Raw genomic sequence first — 15,608 nt, forward strand, 5'->3', positions numbered from 1 at the left:
TGTGAATCTCTGACGCCCTTGCCACTACATTTACGGTCACAGAGGCAATGCCCTCACACACACGCACACACACACGCTTATTTGGGACTTGGTAACAGGCAAAGCCACCCAGTTCCTCGTTTGTCAGCTCTCTCAGGTTTTTTTTTTTTGTTATCGTTCGTTTGCCAACCCACCCGCTACACACACACACACACACATACATACATACAAATACGCACAAATTCAGGAAGAAGAAACAAGCCAATAAAATGTACTTTCTTTTCCATTTAGAACGTATTCAAAATACTCTTTCTCTAAAGAAAGCCATTTGGCGTTGCCACTTTTTCATTTTGACAATAAAAATGTTAGCCATATATTTTCGATTTAATTCTGTGAATCGTTTACTTCGGTTTCAACAGTTTACTTCATACATACATATGTACATATATTTTGTAAGTAATAATTTTTTTTAGGTTAATTTTCCCTTTTGGCTTTAAAAACCTTAACAGTTTCTTTCTTAAACTTATAAAAGTAAAACTTTAGCGAAAGAAAAACTTAAAAGAATATTTAAGCAAAAATTTATAGATTTTTTCATAACAATATTCATACATATACATATGTGTATAAACATACATATGTATGTATGTGTGTGTTTTTATTATTTTTCAAGAAATTTCATTTCAAACTATGAATAAAAGCGCAATATATTACTAGCAGAAGAGAAGGGAAAGGGGGGGGCCAAGAGAAAGAGCACAGAGTATTGAAAAATTCGTAATGAGAAAAAAAAAATTACTTAATATCAATAGTCATCGAGTAATGTTGACGTTGACGTCGATGTCGACGTCTTAAGCGTTCCCAACGATTGTTTATCAATGTGTAAATAAGTCGACTTATGTATATACGTCTGTGTATGTGTAAGTGTGTGTGTGTGTGTGTTTCATTGCCCAAAAATTTCAATAGCAAAGGTCAATGAACTCAACACAAAGCCAGAGCGAGAGAGCAACATAGCATTGGCTTTCCGCATTGACCGCGCTCTCTTTTTTCTTTCTGCTTGTTATTATTGTTGTTGTTGTCTTTCTCTTTGGCCTTGCTCTCTCTTCAGTTCATTTCGTTTCGCCTATGTGTGCGTGTGTGTTGCGTGTTATGTGCTTGGCGTTTGCTCTCTTTCTCTCTCTCTCTCTCTCGCCGTCAGTCTCTTTTGAGTTTTTGCATTGAATTTGCTGTTGTATTGTTGTTGTTGGTAGAATTTTGCGCGCGCTTCCTCATTGCGTTTCATTCATAAACAGAGAGCAATATCTCGGCCAGGCCAACGAACCAGGCTTGACATGTGCTAACCCAAACCCAAACCTAAGCCCATTCCCAGCCCCATCCTACGACTAACATTGCCACCCACCCGACTCAACAACAACATCATCATCCTATATCCATCCACCCATATGACCGACCTTTTCCCCCACTTTGCCATCGCTAGTCAATAAATAACTCCAATAAGTCCATAGTTAAGATGGATTCTCTTTGGAATAGATAAAATTTTAAAAGTTATATATTTACTGGAAACAGAGTTGAAAGAAAACTAGATATGGCCATATAATTAGACTCTTCAACATAATTACTATCGTAGAGTTCTAGAGCAGAAGCGAAGAGAACTTGAGAGGTCGTCATAGTCCATATAGACGACCGATTACTCTGGCATTTACAAATATTATTCAAAAGCACATAAAATAAAACAGATAACGACTACCAAGAATAGCTCAAGAAATAAACAAGTTTCTTAACAGGCCAAAACTAAAACAAATTTTTTTTTTAACGCCTTATCAGTCTCAATATATGTATAGTTGACTGATTTTAATCCAATTTAGACTGAAAAGTTTTTTTTTTTTCATTGAAAATTGTCTAATAATCATAAACATTTTCGATTTTAATACTATTTCTGTGTAAGCCCTATGAAAAACCAAATTCATTAAGTTGTGAACCATATTTCATTCAAATCAAACATTCTTTGCCATGGATAACAATGAACGTAAGAACGTAGCCATTCGATATTTTCACATCATTAGGCTTAATCAAATGGAAAAGACAACTCTTGCTCAATAGCTAGTGATTAGTTTATAGTTACCCAGCTTTTGAAAAGGATCTTGAGTATCCTTAAGCATATTTGCTACTATATATGTTCATACATACATACATATCTTCTGATATATGTATGCAGAAATGATTGCGAATTATGATATCTATGATTGATATACACTTATCTTAAACGATCTAGTGCAATGTTTTCTAGCCTAATGTTCCTTTTTAACTGTTAAGTCCATAATGTTTGATTAGTTGTTGAGCAATGATGCTTCTTTTATGTCAAAAGTTATTCAGTTACCAATTAACATTTACAAAGCAAATCAAATAAGAATTTTAATAGTTGATATTGTAATTTGTTTCAATTGTTGTTCACAATTTAGTGAATGCATATAGTTTTAGCTGTGAAACTATTAATGTCGTTTGTAATCAAAATCGGGTCAAAGGATGTGAAAAGTTTTCAATTGGCCCTATAAGAATGCAAAATTTAAATTGTTTAAAAATAAAGATAATTTTTTGGTTCCAAAACAGTTTGGAGTTGTTGATTTCCTGGAAAGGCATTGTCTATGGCATACTTATGGGGATAATTGTTCACCTTTCACAGTTCTTAAGATTCCATTTCCATTCTTTATAGTTGCTAATCCGAACCTGACTTAATCATACATACATACATACTTTCTGAACTGATACTTCTTTTAAAACGATCGTTTTAAATATTATTTAATATTATTAATCCTTTTCAAGATGGCACTTACATCAATTCTTGTTGACGACGTCCTTGCAGCGGTGGCATTTTAATGGCCGACTGGCTCTCATTTAATGCCCCAGCTAGCTAAGACGCCTCAGTTTCCGCTGCTGCTGCTGCTGACGAGGATCCTTTGCCCAGTTAAGCAAATGTTGTTAATTGTGTTGCGGCTAATGATGATGACGAAATCCATAATCCCAGCATTCGAACAACAAAACCAACAAACAAAAAAAACAATCACTTTTCTTTTGCTCTTTATTTTGATTTTGATTTTGATTTTTTTTCATTTGCTTTCTTTCTTTTTTATTCTTTTGCATAAATTGTTGTGGTAATGATTTAGATTTTGTTTTCTTTCACATTTCTTTTATTTGTTTTGAACGCACTTTTCATATATTTTTTTGATAGATTTCCTTCTATCTTGTTGATGTTGTTATTATTTTCTTTGTTTGCACTTTGCAATTTTAGTTTAGATAAACTTGTAAAATGGTTTATTTACTTAAATGTATTTGAATTGCTTATACATTTCTTTGTAATATTTCGATTATTTTTATCATATTTATGATTTGATTCAAGATGCAGCAGTTGTTAATTGCTTGAGGAAATTGATCCAAAAACAAAACAAGAAAAAAAAACATTAAAAAAATTTAAATATATGCATATTTGTATTTGTTTAGCAACATTTTGAAACCGTTTTCCGTTTTTAGCACACACACTCACACCTACACGCATGTATATATATACACACACACACACGCTCACACACACACACACACACACACACACACAGAATATGCAATTTGATGCAAGATAATGGGCATAAGGGGCAAAGGCAGGGGCAGCCGGGTCGTGGTATAAGGGGAGTTGTTTTTAATATTATTGTTTTTCTTTTTCTTTTCTTTTTGATCACTTTTTCCCTTTTTGTTTTTGTTTAACTTCTCCATATGCATGTATTTTGAATTTTCATTATTTTTTTCCTTTATTATTTTTGAATTTTTTGTTGTTTTCAATCGATCATATGTAGTATATATGTATATCCAATCTATATAGCATTTTATGATCAAAAAAAAAAAAATTGTACAATTACAATCAAATTCTAACAATTCAAAAAACAACAAGAAACAAAAATGTAAAAAAAAAAAAACAAAATTAAATAAAAATAAACTAAGGTGTAGTGATTTTGTTGTTAACAAAAAAATAAATCAACAGCAAAATGCACACACAAACACACGCACACACACACACTGAGAGAGTGGGAAAATATTTAGATGTGGAAGAAGTATCCGTTGAATGCGTGCTTTCCGGGCGCGCGACAAACTCGCAGCGAAATGAAGACGGTGAATGTAACTGTCAGCAGTCTGCAGCGGCCGAAAAGGAGAGGCAGAGAGCCCAGTGCTATGCCACATATAAGCGGCGGCAGAGCGAGTCCAAAGAGAACGCCAAGCAACCAAGTTGCTGTTGTGACTGTTTGTCTGTGTGTGTGAGTGTGCTCTCTTTGCATTGCTTTTATCTGTACTGCTTCTCATGACAATTTAAATATGTATTTTCTTTTATCAAAATTTCATTTATTTCTGAAATATTTTTAAAAATTTCTTTAATTGTTAAAAACAAAAAAATTTAACTAAAAATTTCGAATTGCCCACCTTTCGAACATGAGTTTAAGAGAGAAACAGAAAGAGAGAGTTTGTATAGCTATGTGCCTGTGTGTGTATTGCTCTCTCTCTCTGTCGCTCTGGTGCTATCTACACATGCGATGCGGAAAAACAAAAACAATAAGAGAAAAGTTCATTCACTTACCCTGTTGTTGTTTTTGTTGTTGTTAGTTGCTTGGTGTTTCGAGTTCAGATTCAGATTGAGATTTGGGTTCGATTTCTAATTAACCATTAGATGGCAATTATTAAATAAAGGCGAATTCCATTTGAATTTTGAAAAGTTAAATTAAATTGAAATGTTAAAGCATCGCTTCAATTGGACTTCCTTTATTTTGATATATGTATATCCTTTAATAATTTGACCAAATTTTTATTTGAATTTAGTGGCTTTAAGTTTAAAATCTATTACATGATTATTTCTTAAGAAATTTCGAAAGTATTAGGTTTATGGCTTAAACCTTGGTTTTAAAGCCAAATTCGGGGTGAATTAAATCTCCAGGTATACGTCGTCCCAATCGTGCCACGAAGGGAAACCACCCAAAATAAAAGGAGTTGATCGGCAAGTGGGGCGTAGTTCGTTATACCGCAAACATTCTTAATATATGTGGGGTTTTATTTACATTATATATACTTACAACATAGTTAAGATAAAAAAACACTGATTTGACATGTCCTCGACTCTTTCGAATCTCTTCAGATTGGCTCCTGAAATGGAATCAGGACTCTTCTGCAAGTTCAAGGCTGACATTTCTTTGCATTCGCCTGCTCCTTGATCGCAATAGTTGGGCTAATAACTACTAATAAAATATGTAATGATTATAAAATCATTTTATTCTTGAATTAAAAACGAACTCATTTCTTTCATTGTTTACTGCTTAAGGACAAGTATCGCAAGAATAAAAAGCAGTAATAATCTCAATGTTTTATGATTTTACTCCGGTTGCACTCCCGGGGCAAGAAAAAATATATTTCATTCATTATGCAAGTTTATTTATCTGATATACTGATGGCTATTTAAAAATTTATATTTATTTTTCAAAGCAAATTGGTTTATGGATGGATTAACAGCCAATAACATTAGCATTAATAAATTGCACGAATAATTGAGGTACTTGCTCCAACGGAGTCGGCGTCGTTTGGCTAGCCGCACATGTGCTGGTTATAAACTTTTTTCGGAGTCGATTCAATTGCATGGCATTCATGGAGGTTGTTACTTTGACGGCATTGCTACTACCTTTAATGCGCAGCTGGCCAAAGGCACGGATTTTGACAGACCCAAGAATTTCTTTGATTATCTGTTGTAACAGTTCGTCCAATTCGAATAAATAGTTGGTGGCACCCAGAGGCGGCTGTAAGTGAAGGAAAAGCAAATATTATACAGTTGGATAAAGGGGGGCATGAACAGACGAAACGTACATTCTGTGTGCTCTGATTGGGAGGCAGTGGTTGTGACTCGTACAGGGCATTGTATATGCTCTCCACATCTAGTTCATCCTCTGGTAGGGCAACCATTAAAGGACTATCCCAACGGTTATTGCTCATGGGCTCTTCATAACGCATGCAGAGTGCATCAAAAATTTCTCTTGTATAGGGTACTGTCGTATTATTCGTCAATTGCTCCAAACTATCTGGATCCTCACGTTTAATATTAAATGCCCAGGCCTGATCCTGGGGTATGCAACAAAAGAGTGTGCATTGTGTGGTGCGAGAGGCCTTTGTTAGACAAAATAATTCATAGCGATAGCCTAAAAATTGTAAAGGAACATTTTGTTATCATGTTTGTTGTGTTGTTACATGCCACTGTAGCTTACCTTTGATGTAGTTTCCTGCATCGAGAATGACAACTTCCTCCTTATTCAGCTGCCTGGACGCTTCGGACTTTAGATCACTTCTTCCCAACTTCTCTTTCTGCGAGTCTGCAAAATATGCATTTTTCTCGTATCCAGCTTTGGGCACAGCCTCATTCTCGGTTACCAAATGTACTTTCTTGCCCCTCTCAGTTAAATAATCCGCTAATTGGCGAGCTCTTGTTGATTTGCCACTTGCCGGCAGTCCTGTAATGACCACAATCGGCATTACAAAAAAAATTAAGTTTTAATAAGTTTAATTAAAGTTTTTTTCCATCTTGTCTCGCCGTAAATTCTTGCCCTCACATTAGAGATGAGCGATATATTTGTTCGCTGTGATTTGCAAAAGTCACTACTTATTGCACATATCTGGTTATCGCTTTTCGACTAGTTTCGATAATCGATTCGATAATAATTTATCGAACTTTTGTTCGTAATCTGTAAATCTGGCCACACTGGTTGTTTTCATTTGGAATGGCTGAGAACCATCGAAGGCGCTTTCGCAATAAGAAACGCGATGATGCTAGACAACAACACCAGCAGGAGATGCTGGGTGCTCCAGTCACCATAGCCCGTCGTGATGATCCACGTGTTGGACTAGTGCAGCCCAGAATATTGCTGAAAAAGGATCAATACCAGCAGCAGCAACAACAACAACAACAGTTGGAGCGAGAGGCGAAAGCCAATAACAGCGCCAGCAGTAACATCGGTAACCAAGATACACACAGTTCCTTTAAAACAATCATTATTAATCGCAGTCAGGATGCCAGAAACAGCAGTGAAAGATGTCCAGCAACGACAACCCCTTCAAACTCATCGGTGTGTGCGGCCCTGGTCAGCTCTAGTTCTGGTTCCTCAGCCACATCTACGGGCAAGGATAAATCCAATGCTAATGGTCAGGACACCGCAACACCTCTGCGTATGATTCGACCGACACCTTTAACATTGGCCAATGGCGTATTCAATGCCAATGCACGAAAATTATTTTACAAGACCAATACGGATTTCACTGTGATTGGCATTCTGGGGGCCCAGGGTGTAGGCAAATCCTCGCTGCTCAATTTACTGTCATCGGACTATGGCATGGACTATGATTACCATCAGCGTTTGTTTTCTTCGGATGCTGATAATTGTACATTCCTAACTAGACACAAGAGCAAGTCCATCCATAAAAACATTTTGCGTCCGCGCACAGAGAATTTGCAGTTTTTCATTACCAAAGAACGTTTTATCTTGTTGGATACTCCGCCCCTAATGAGCGCTGGCGCAAGTAACCAAAGTGGGCTAAAAGAAACGGACTATCATGATCTTCAATCACTTGCCACCATCTGCCATCTATTGAATGTCTGCCACATACTCATTATAGCTGTGGATGAGGTGAATCTCGAGCAATTTCATCTAATTAATGCAGCCCTACGCCTGCGTCCGCAATCACTTGGCAAAGGATTAGTTAAAGACTACCTGCCCCATGTTCTATTTGTACGGACACGTGCCCAGCGGCATCATTTTGAGCAAACTACACGCGAACGTCTGGATCAGCAGCTAATTCAGCTATATTCCCGTACGGGATTGCATATATATCGTGGACGAGGTGAAGCCCGTTGCCTCAATAGCTTAGTCATGCCGGAGATTAATGGCAATGGGGCCACTGTTTTTCATCCCAATCTTGGCGAGGTTGTGCGTCAGTTTCGTGAGCGTGTTTTGGGCACTACGCGATCGTCGGCCATGTGCCAGGGAAATGACTTTACCGAAACCATGTGGTTTGAAATGCTAGCCGAAAGCTTCCGCAAGGGAACCCAACACTTTGAAAAGATTTATGTAGATATAAAGGGTCGCCATCTCGACGCATGGAAGCAGAGGCGCAATGACAGTTGGCGCAATTTTCAATGCGGCGATTGTTAACCGATTAAAAGAGTGATTTATAAAAAAAAAAAAATTATGATAATAAAAACTACATTTATTTAGTACTATAGAGACGAATATAATGTAATTGTTTTAAAGGAGAAAAGCATTTAATGGACTAGATATAGCATCTCTACCTGAAGTAAAACTTGGTCCTTGGAGTTTGTTTCATCATTCGACTGCGTCTTCAATCTAGGATTAGGTCTGAGCTGGTCATGTATGTACCTTCAAAATAATCGAAAGTTTTTAGCGGACCATTAGAAAGAGCTGCGAAGTAGGCAAAGAATTTGAATTGGAATTCTGTCCAAAAAACTCGTATCAAAATTTGATTTAAAAATAGAAAATGATTTGTATATTTATATATGTATATTGTATATATAGAGATATATATAAACGTTGTTTTATTTGTGTAATTATTACTATGTTACAACAAATTATGCCGTTTAGGCATTTGGAGATATATTTCTAGTTTAACGACAAATTTATGTATTTTATCTTTGTTTTTAGATATAGCCAAATACGGGGCAATAATTTCGAAATATTTTATTCAGTACGTTTTAAAAAAAATAATTCTCGAAAATCACCCAAGCATTTAGTGGTCTATACCGATGTGCCCTTTAATGATGGCATCTGTAGGTGGGTTAAGTTTGATGTTTTTGGGATTGTTGTTTTCTGGGCTGTGATGATGATTCCAATTCATATGTCATAATGTCACGTTTGCTTGGCTAACGCCCCCGCCCCTTCAGTTTCAGTCAGCAAATCATCCATTAGCTTGGGCTCAGCTATAGATTCTGGATCCGTATAGTCATCCTCCTGCATATCCTCGACACTATCAGCGTGCACAATGAGATCACGTGGCTCTCTGGATATCTGGGATTGCTTGTTTCTTTGCTGATCCATGGGATCTGGTTTGCGGCAAACCCAGAATAAACTCTGATATTCGCTTTGCTTCATCGATGATGGATTTTGCGCATATTTGGTATGAATGCCTGTACGAGTGGATTCGATGACGAAACCAACACTCTCCATTATGATTAGCAAGTCCTCATAGGTCGGTTCAATGCTATTCTGACCATTGACATCGCTATAGTGGTAGAGAAGTGGTCCCAAATTAACCCAAATGCCTCCCGGAACGAGAATTCTGTTGGCAAAGGAAATTAAAGGTGTAATGGACATGAATATATAATGAAAACCATTCGACAACTTGCCTATATATGGTGCGTATAAAATCGATCACATTGTTGGCACAATCAATAAAAAAGCATGTGGCCACACAATTGTATGATTGCGGTGTTTTATAAACCTCTAAGAAATCACCGGCAGCCATTTCAATATTTCCTTTGGGTGGATTCTTTAAGGGACATACATCAGGAAAGCGCACAGCAGCAACTTGATCTTCACGTTTCAATATATTGACATACTGATGGACCCAAGGATATAGAACATATTTGTTCTCATAGTCACAACTAAGGGATAAATGGCAAATAGTTTATGCGGATAACGGATTAACTTAGCTCAAACTTACAGATTTAAAACGAAATTGGAGGCAATAAGCATAAAGTATGAGAACTCGTTCCCCTCACAGGAGTAACCCAAACAAGCCAATTCATAGGTCAGCCTACCCAGACCGGCTCCTGGCACCAATATCTTTATCTCATTGAGTGCGCTAAGACACATTATTAATATTAGTTACATCGCTTAGATCAAAGAAATAGGATTCACTCACTAGTCACTCGGCTTGTAGTACTCTACAATGCTGTCAATGATCGGCTTATACGATTGCTCACGCTCCAAAGCTCCATCAGCGCTCCAGTCTCGTGCAATTAACTTCAATGTTGATTGGGCCTTTAAAATTTTTAGAGGTTCTACATCAGCAAGATCATCATCATCAAGTATAACAATATTCTGTTTATAGATGTGATAGAAAGATTTCAGCCAATTGCAAAAGTGGTGGGATAGTAGAAGGAAAGTGTGGAAATGGAAAATGTGAAGAAATTTTGTATCGAGAGTTCACCTGATCCATATCGCCGTGACGCACGTGGGCAGGAGCTTCATCCTCATCATCACTGGGATCACTGGCATCACCTGAGGGATAAAGCACGCGTTCGCGAAGGATTTCCTTTATTACCGCTTGATTGCGTTCAATGGAAGTACGGACACAGTCCAAGTGCATGCGATATTTGGCTAACAAGCGCTGATCATCAATGGAGAGGCTATTTAGGTAATCCAATGACTTATTTAGCCTTATGCTGGCATACGTCCTGTTTATCCAATAAAAGATAAATACATGCATCATCAGAATTATAACGCAATCATAAAACGGACCCGGCAAATCTTACCCATAGTACAGAAAGGCGCTTTGAACCTTCTTAATGTGATGTCTCTCTTCGTCTGCATCATTGGCATTAAATGCACGAGCTAGTTCGGCATCAATTTTTGGATGCAATGGGAACATTGTTTCCCTAATGTCGCTCATCTAGACTTGTCAGCACCCGGTTTATCTAAAAAAATCTGTTTAATTTCATTTATTTTACTTTATATATATGTGACCAGTGTTGCCAGATTCTAGATCAAGTTTGCAGCGAGAGCGCTTTTAAATTCCGCTAAGGCGCTAAATAAATTTAGCTAGAAAACAGATTTCTGCTAAAATTGTCTTTGATTTTAAAACATTTAGTTTATGTGTCTAATAGACAAAGGATTTTTTATTTAATTTTTAAATGTTATTATGAAATTTCGGAAATTTAATAACACTCTATTTAGGATGATGCTTAAAAAATAAATTAACTAGCTAAGATTTTTAAAGATCGAATCAGACTGGCAACCCTCATAGGACATGATTATTCTGGCAGCTTTATTTTTAAAGACACCGTTATGTTGCAAACGAAAAGACTGGAAGAGACAAGAGTGGCGGCAATTCCATATTCAGCCATTGTTTGGAGACCAAAAGGGCGGCAATTCCAATAAATGTTTTGTATTCAGCAACATCTTTATCCCTATAAATAGTACAGTTTAATGCCAAGTCAAGACCAAGTCTAGTCTGAGACGCCAAATAATTCAGTTTTTCTTTGTGTCCATCAAACCCCTTCAACAAAAATCTCAAGATGACCGCCAGTGCAGTACGTAGCATGAACGATTTCTACAAGCGCGTGGAGGCTGCAGATGACAAGCTAATTGTGTTGGATTTTTATGCCACTTGGTGTGGTCCCTGCAAAGATATGGAAGGAACTGTTAAGAGCTTGGCCCGTCAATATGCCTCCAAAGTGGTGTTCATCAAGGTCAATGTTGACAAATTTGATGAACTAACAGAAAAATATAGTGTGAGAAGTATGCCCACATTTGTTTTCCTAAAAGGAACACGACGTGTCTTTAGTTTTTCTGGAGCCGATGACGATAAGCTCATCAAAACAGTGAGCAAACTGGCCAAGTAGACTTGGACCAATCCAAATAACAATAGCCGCGGAGGCGCAGGCGTTCCAGTTGAAAGACTTTTAATGTTTCTGAATGTGTCCTGTGAACAGTTTTTTTATGTGACCACGTCCTTAGTTCTTAAGTAATTTTATACATGAGCATCTGTGATGCCTTGTCGTCCTATAAATGACTGAACCCTACATAAATATAAGCCAATAAAAAAATTACATTTATAACGCACGATAATTATTAAATTCGACTTTATTTGATTATCATGCATAGAAACTCTAAAACAAATCCTACTTATTTCACACAGATCAAATATTGGACTATATATACAACATACATACATATGTATGTAAGAATAAGATGAGATAGAAAATATGCATTTTGTCCATATTCTCTACCAGTTTCGTATTCAAGAAATCGTCATTTATACCATTCTACAGGTAAAATCCCAAAATTTCTGACATTTGGGATCACAAAGAAAACCAATTAATAAAACAAAAGCCATTTACAATATCCATTTATACATTACAAATTTTTATTGAACATCTAACCTATGGAAATAACGCGCAAAACAATTATTTGTTTTAGATCCATATTACTAAATACAGACAGCTCTAAAAGCACATGACGAATTTGAAATTCATTAAAAAAATTTTAAATGCATTTTATAACAAAACGAAGAATTTCCTTTAGAGTTACGATTTGGTTTCTTTTATCTTCTATATAATTTTCTCGTCTTTTGGTTTGATCATCTCGAAATGAAATAATTGAGACCATATATACCGCCATCCTTATGACTATTAAAGATGATAATTATACATACATACTTGTACATATATTTATATGTATATACTTATATATTTCAAAATTTATATAAGTTGGTAGGTAGTATGTGCTATTTGTTTGTTTTATGTATGTTTGTTTATATGGCCACCATTAATATTGTTATCATTGTTCCGTAATATCAATATAATATGATTTGAATTTGCAATCACAAATTTTTAGTCGATGCTGATGCAGAAAGTAATGATGACTAGCCCATGTTGCTGCCCAGAATAGGGTAGGTGATGAATGTGTGTTACATAAACATAAAATTTTCTTTGACTAGCGCATTTGTCGCTGAGGTCCCCGATCGTAAAATAGCAGATAGGCCGGCACACTGAGGACCTCATCAATGGATACCTCACGAACAACAGTGTCTGATGTGTAAAACCATCTAAGTAGAGGATTACGATAAATATTTCATTATTTGCGAGCTATAGCTAATTGAAAGGATACTAACCGATGGGCATTCCTTAGGGATCCACGACGATAGGTTACAAAATGTCCACTATTGGCCTCGCCAGAATGGACCACAACCGCCAGAAGGCGATAAAGATTCTTTGGAAACATAGTGCCGAAGCCTTCGCCACTAGCACCGGCGATGCCATTGTTCATGGGAAAGCTGGATGAGTATAAGGACATGGTAGATCCCCAGGGTGTACCAGCCTGTAGGAAATATATAAAGTGACGAGATTAAGATTCTATTCGAATTAATTTAATCGAAAACAACTAATTACCTGGCTATTGAGATGCGGCTGAACAAAGCTATATGGAGCCATTGAAAGGCTCTCCGGAAAGTGAACATAATCTTGACGCTTGCATATCTGTCCAGTGGGTAGCCAAACGGTACGAGCTATGTGTATGCAAAGACAAGCCGGAAGCTTTGCAAAGGTCACCGATTTCGTATGTGTCGTGGTCTCATTACAGGAATCGCATTTCACATCGCTCAAATCCTCCGAAGTAATATATTCGCTAAGTAGGTGTCCCAGACTTAGTCCAGTACGACGCTGTGGCGGCAAATTCAGTGTGATGCTATCGAACTTGTCATACCGCACTGTCGACTTGGAGTTGCAGCCATTGCAGACAATCTGTGCACCCATGGCCCCCTGGAAAGGATGAGCCACCTGGCTTGGCATCATATTGGACCAAATAGAGACGCGACCGGGACCACGATTAAGACGTTCAAGGGAACGACACGAAGTGGAGACACGTCGGTTAAGACCCTCACTAATTTCTTGGGCTTGAGGCAAGCGTGGTCGTGACAATCGTTCCCCACCCAATATAGGGGAAGCCACTGGTTCATTTGGATCCATGGGAAAGCCAAATGGATGTGCGGAACCAGGTGTAATAGCATCAAGTAGAGATCCCAAACGATCGGGAGCCTCTCGCTCACAGACCGAAGCAGGCGAGTCGGGAGTGTGAGCTTCGGAGCGGACTAAGCGATTAAGACTGGTCGCCTCGTCATATTCCATGTTGAGAAAGTCTGATAACATGGCACTAGAGGGACGATTTGGTTGATCTCCAATACGTTGTCCAATATTGGTGCCTGAATTAGCACCGACAACTGTTGCTGCTCCAGTGGCAGAACCCAGACAAATGCTATCTACGTCGTCAGCTGATGCCAGGGCATCGGATAAGCATCCCACCGGTTGAGGCCGAGTGGCCTCCTCTTCCAGTGACGACAGCAAAATGTGGAATAGCTCATGAGCATCATGCTCTTCTTGTGGAATGACCCAGCCTAGGGCATTCAGGGCTCGCAGCACAGCTCCCGGCGAATGAGGGTCGCCGCGTAAGGTGGCGTGTGTCCCATTGACTACCTCCAGGGTATTCAACATGCTCGTTATTAAGCTCTTTCGATCCGGAGAAGCGCCATTGTACAATTGTAGCCATGCTATAAACTGTGGGCAGGCGGCCAGAGCCTGAAGCAGAGTATTTAGAAAGCAAGTACGTCCAAAATTGTGCAGGCCTGCAATCTGACCACGCCGCTGACGCAAACGAGAGCCTGTGTTTTTAGAACAATTACGTATGTCTTTAATATGTACATTTATTTCCGTCCGCCTCTTCCCCTTCTTCTTCAATTACCTGATGGACCCCAGAAGACAAATGCTCCAACTACGGCAGCGACTGTCACACCAGCAGCCATCAATATCTTCTCACTCTCCATTACGTTGCAGGGGCAGGAGCGCGGACACGCCTCTACAGCATTCGGGAATAACCTTGATAAATTGTGAATGTATATTGCGAATAAAAGGTTTGTTGTTTATTTTTATTTAATGCAAGCGGAAGGTATGTGTGTGTAACTGTGTTCTATTTTGTATAAAATATACATACTTGTGACCGATCCAAAATAAAAAAATGGATATATATGTATATATGTATATCTAACAACAACTAACGTTAAATTTGGTCACACTGGCATAGATTGCTTAATTCCCTGCCTACAGATGTTACTGACACAGCCACCTGACCGATTGGCGCCACCGTGGTGAATAATTTTTTACTTCCACTCGTGTAGATAATATATTTACATAAATATGTACGTACGAATGTTGATACTTGAATGAATGTCAATGACCGACCGTATTTTGAGAATTCTTTTAGATTAAAGTCGGTTGATTTTGTTTAATGCGTTGGCTTTCTGCTACAAAAACTCTTATCGTTCTAACTTCTGCCAGACGAGGAGGTAAAGCATTTGCCACAACCAACATCAATATGGAAGACAAGATTCCAACAAAATATGAATCAGGAAGCAATTCCGTGGCTTTTGTCACCACACCGACCAAGGACTCCGCACGAAAACTAGCTCGGGGCATTATCGAGCAGAAGCTGGCCGCTTGTGTGAATATTATACCTCAGATCGAGTCCATTTATGTGTGGGAAGGCAAAGTCAATGAGGACAACGAGTATCTAATGATGATCAAGACCCGCACAGAGCGTATTGATGAGCTGACTAAATACGTCTCCGAGAATCATCCATACAGCGTTGCTGAAGTTATCTCTCTACCAATTGAAAATGGGAATTTGCCCTATTTAAATTGGATCCGCGAAACAGTGCGGGAGAAGCCAGAGTCCGAGTAAATTTGATTCGATTGCTGTGTATAATAAAATAATGAAACTTTATACTGTATTTAAATTTTTTGCATTCCGTTGCCCACTTAAGTGAAGTCGAATTTTACA

At 38.0% G+C, this 15,608-nt stretch overlaps 6 protein-coding genes across 8 annotated transcripts; 3 read left to right on the forward strand and 3 right to left on the reverse strand.

Annotated features, from left to right (window-relative positions):
• Positions 1–5,454: 5,454 nt before the first annotated feature.
• LOC137586592 (protein KTI12 homolog) lies at positions 5,455–6,615 on the reverse strand. Its single transcript, XM_068302687.1, has 3 exons — positions 6,255–6,615; positions 5,860–6,188; positions 5,455–5,792 (listed from the first exon to the last, which is right to left on the reverse strand). The coding sequence occupies exons 1-3, from the start codon at positions 6,517–6,519 to the stop codon at positions 5,505–5,507; spliced, it is 882 nt and encodes a 293-aa protein (XP_068158788.1). The 5' UTR covers positions 6,520–6,615; the 3' UTR covers positions 5,455–5,504.
• A 140-nt stretch (positions 6,616–6,755) lies between these two features.
• On the forward strand, positions 6,756–8,257 carry LOC137586590 (protein SMG9). Its single transcript, XM_068302684.1, has one exon. The coding sequence runs from the start codon at positions 6,765–6,767 to the stop codon at positions 8,190–8,192; it is 1,428 nt and encodes a 475-aa protein (XP_068158785.1). The 5' UTR covers positions 6,756–6,764; the 3' UTR covers positions 8,193–8,257.
• A 259-nt stretch (positions 8,258–8,516) lies between these two features.
• Positions 8,517–10,770, reverse strand: LOC137586591 (carnosine N-methyltransferase). Of its 2 annotated transcripts, none has more exons than XM_068302685.1 (6): positions 10,532–10,770; positions 10,207–10,453; positions 9,919–10,097; positions 9,718–9,858; positions 9,401–9,658; positions 8,517–9,333 (listed from the first exon to the last, which is right to left on the reverse strand). In XM_068302685.1, the coding sequence occupies exons 1-6, from the start codon at positions 10,666–10,668 to the stop codon at positions 8,904–8,906; spliced, it is 1,392 nt and encodes a 463-aa protein (XP_068158786.1). In that variant the 5' UTR covers positions 10,669–10,770; the 3' UTR covers positions 8,517–8,903. The 2 variants fall into 2 exon arrangements, with proteins under 2 accessions (XP_068158786.1, XP_068158787.1); XM_068302686.1 differs by having other exon boundaries at positions 9,919–10,037; positions 10,532–10,769.
• A 428-nt stretch (positions 10,771–11,198) lies between these two features.
• Positions 11,199–11,846, forward strand: LOC137586511 (thioredoxin-1-like). Its single transcript, XM_068302584.1, has one exon. The coding sequence runs from the start codon at positions 11,294–11,296 to the stop codon at positions 11,618–11,620; it is 327 nt and encodes a 108-aa protein (XP_068158685.1). The 5' UTR covers positions 11,199–11,293; the 3' UTR covers positions 11,621–11,846.
• A 276-nt stretch (positions 11,847–12,122) lies between these two features.
• Usp30 (ubiquitin specific protease 30) lies at positions 12,123–14,898 on the reverse strand. 2 transcript variants are annotated; one of them, XM_068303302.1, is made up of 5 exons: positions 14,763–14,898; positions 14,514–14,647; positions 13,169–14,433; positions 12,892–13,097; positions 12,123–12,825 (listed from the first exon to the last, which is right to left on the reverse strand). In XM_068303302.1, the coding sequence occupies exons 2-5, from the start codon at positions 14,593–14,595 to the stop codon at positions 12,714–12,716; spliced, it is 1,665 nt and encodes a 554-aa protein (XP_068159403.1). In that variant the 5' UTR covers positions 14,596–14,647; positions 14,763–14,898; the 3' UTR covers positions 12,123–12,713. The 2 variants fall into 2 exon arrangements, with proteins under 2 accessions (XP_068159403.1, XP_068159402.1); XM_068303301.1 differs by having other exon boundaries at positions 13,169–14,460.
• A 97-nt stretch (positions 14,899–14,995) lies between these two features.
• On the forward strand, positions 14,996–15,558 carry LOC137587059 (divalent-cation tolerance protein CutA). Its single transcript, XM_068303303.1, has one exon. It carries the CDS (start codon positions 15,057–15,059, stop codon positions 15,507–15,509), a length of 453 nt encoding a protein of 150 aa, XP_068159404.1. The 5' UTR covers positions 14,996–15,056; the 3' UTR covers positions 15,510–15,558.
• The last annotated feature ends 50 nt before the right edge of the window (positions 15,559–15,608 follow it).

The sequence above is a fragment of the Drosophila tropicalis genome, unplaced genomic scaffold (assembly GCF_018151085.1).
Source record: "Drosophila tropicalis isolate 14030-0801.00 unplaced genomic scaffold, ASM1815108v1 contig_158, whole genome shotgun sequence".
NCBI lineage: Eukaryota > Metazoa > Arthropoda > Insecta > Diptera > Drosophilidae > Drosophila > Drosophila tropicalis.

What these genes read in the sequence shown, in the direction of transcription:
- LOC137586592 (XM_068302687.1), bottom strand. Translation starts at nt 6,519, where the DNA reads ATGCCGATTGTGGTCATTACAGGACTGCCGGCAAGTGGCAAATCAACA. An exon ending in TGCAGGAAACTACATCAAAG is followed by an intron (nt 6,189 to 6,254) that starts GTAAGCTACAGT and finishes TACAATTTTTAG; the next exon opens with GCTATCGCTATGAATTATTT. An exon ending in CCAATCAGAGCACACAGAAT is followed by an intron (nt 5,793 to 5,859) that starts GTACGTTTCGTC and finishes CTTCACTTACAG; the next exon opens with CCGCCTCTGGGTGCCACCAA.
- LOC137586590 (XM_068302684.1), top strand. Translation starts at nt 6,765, where the DNA reads ATGGCTGAGAACCATCGAAGGCGCTTTCGCAATAAGAAACGCGATGAT.
- LOC137586591 (XM_068302685.1), bottom strand. Translation starts at nt 10,668, where the DNA reads ATGAGCGACATTAGGGAAACAATGTTCCCATTGCATCCAAAAATTGAT. An exon ending in GTCACGGCGATATGGATCAG is followed by an intron (nt 10,098 to 10,206) that starts GTGAACTCTCGA and finishes ATCTATAAACAG; the next exon opens with AATATTGTTATACTTGATGA. An exon ending in TCCAATTTCGTTTTAAATCT is followed by an intron (nt 9,659 to 9,717) that starts GTAAGTTTGAGC and finishes TTTATCCCTTAG; the next exon opens with TTGTGACTATGAGAACAAAT.
- LOC137586511 (XM_068302584.1), top strand. Translation starts at nt 11,294, where the DNA reads ATGACCGCCAGTGCAGTACGTAGCATGAACGATTTCTACAAGCGCGTG.
- Usp30 (XM_068303301.1), bottom strand. Translation starts at nt 14,595, where the DNA reads ATGGAGAGTGAGAAGATATTGATGGCTGCTGGTGTGACAGTCGCTGCC. An exon ending in TGTCTTCTGGGGTCCATCAG is followed by an intron (nt 14,461 to 14,513) that starts GTAATTGAAGAA and finishes TACATATTAAAG; the next exon opens with ACATACGTAATTGTTCTAAA. An exon ending in AGCCGCATCTCAATAGCCAG is followed by an intron (nt 13,098 to 13,168) that starts GTAATTAGTTGT and finishes TATTTCCTACAG; the next exon opens with GCTGGTACACCCTGGGGATC.
- LOC137587059 (XM_068303303.1), top strand. Translation starts at nt 15,057, where the DNA reads ATGCGTTGGCTTTCTGCTACAAAAACTCTTATCGTTCTAACTTCTGCC.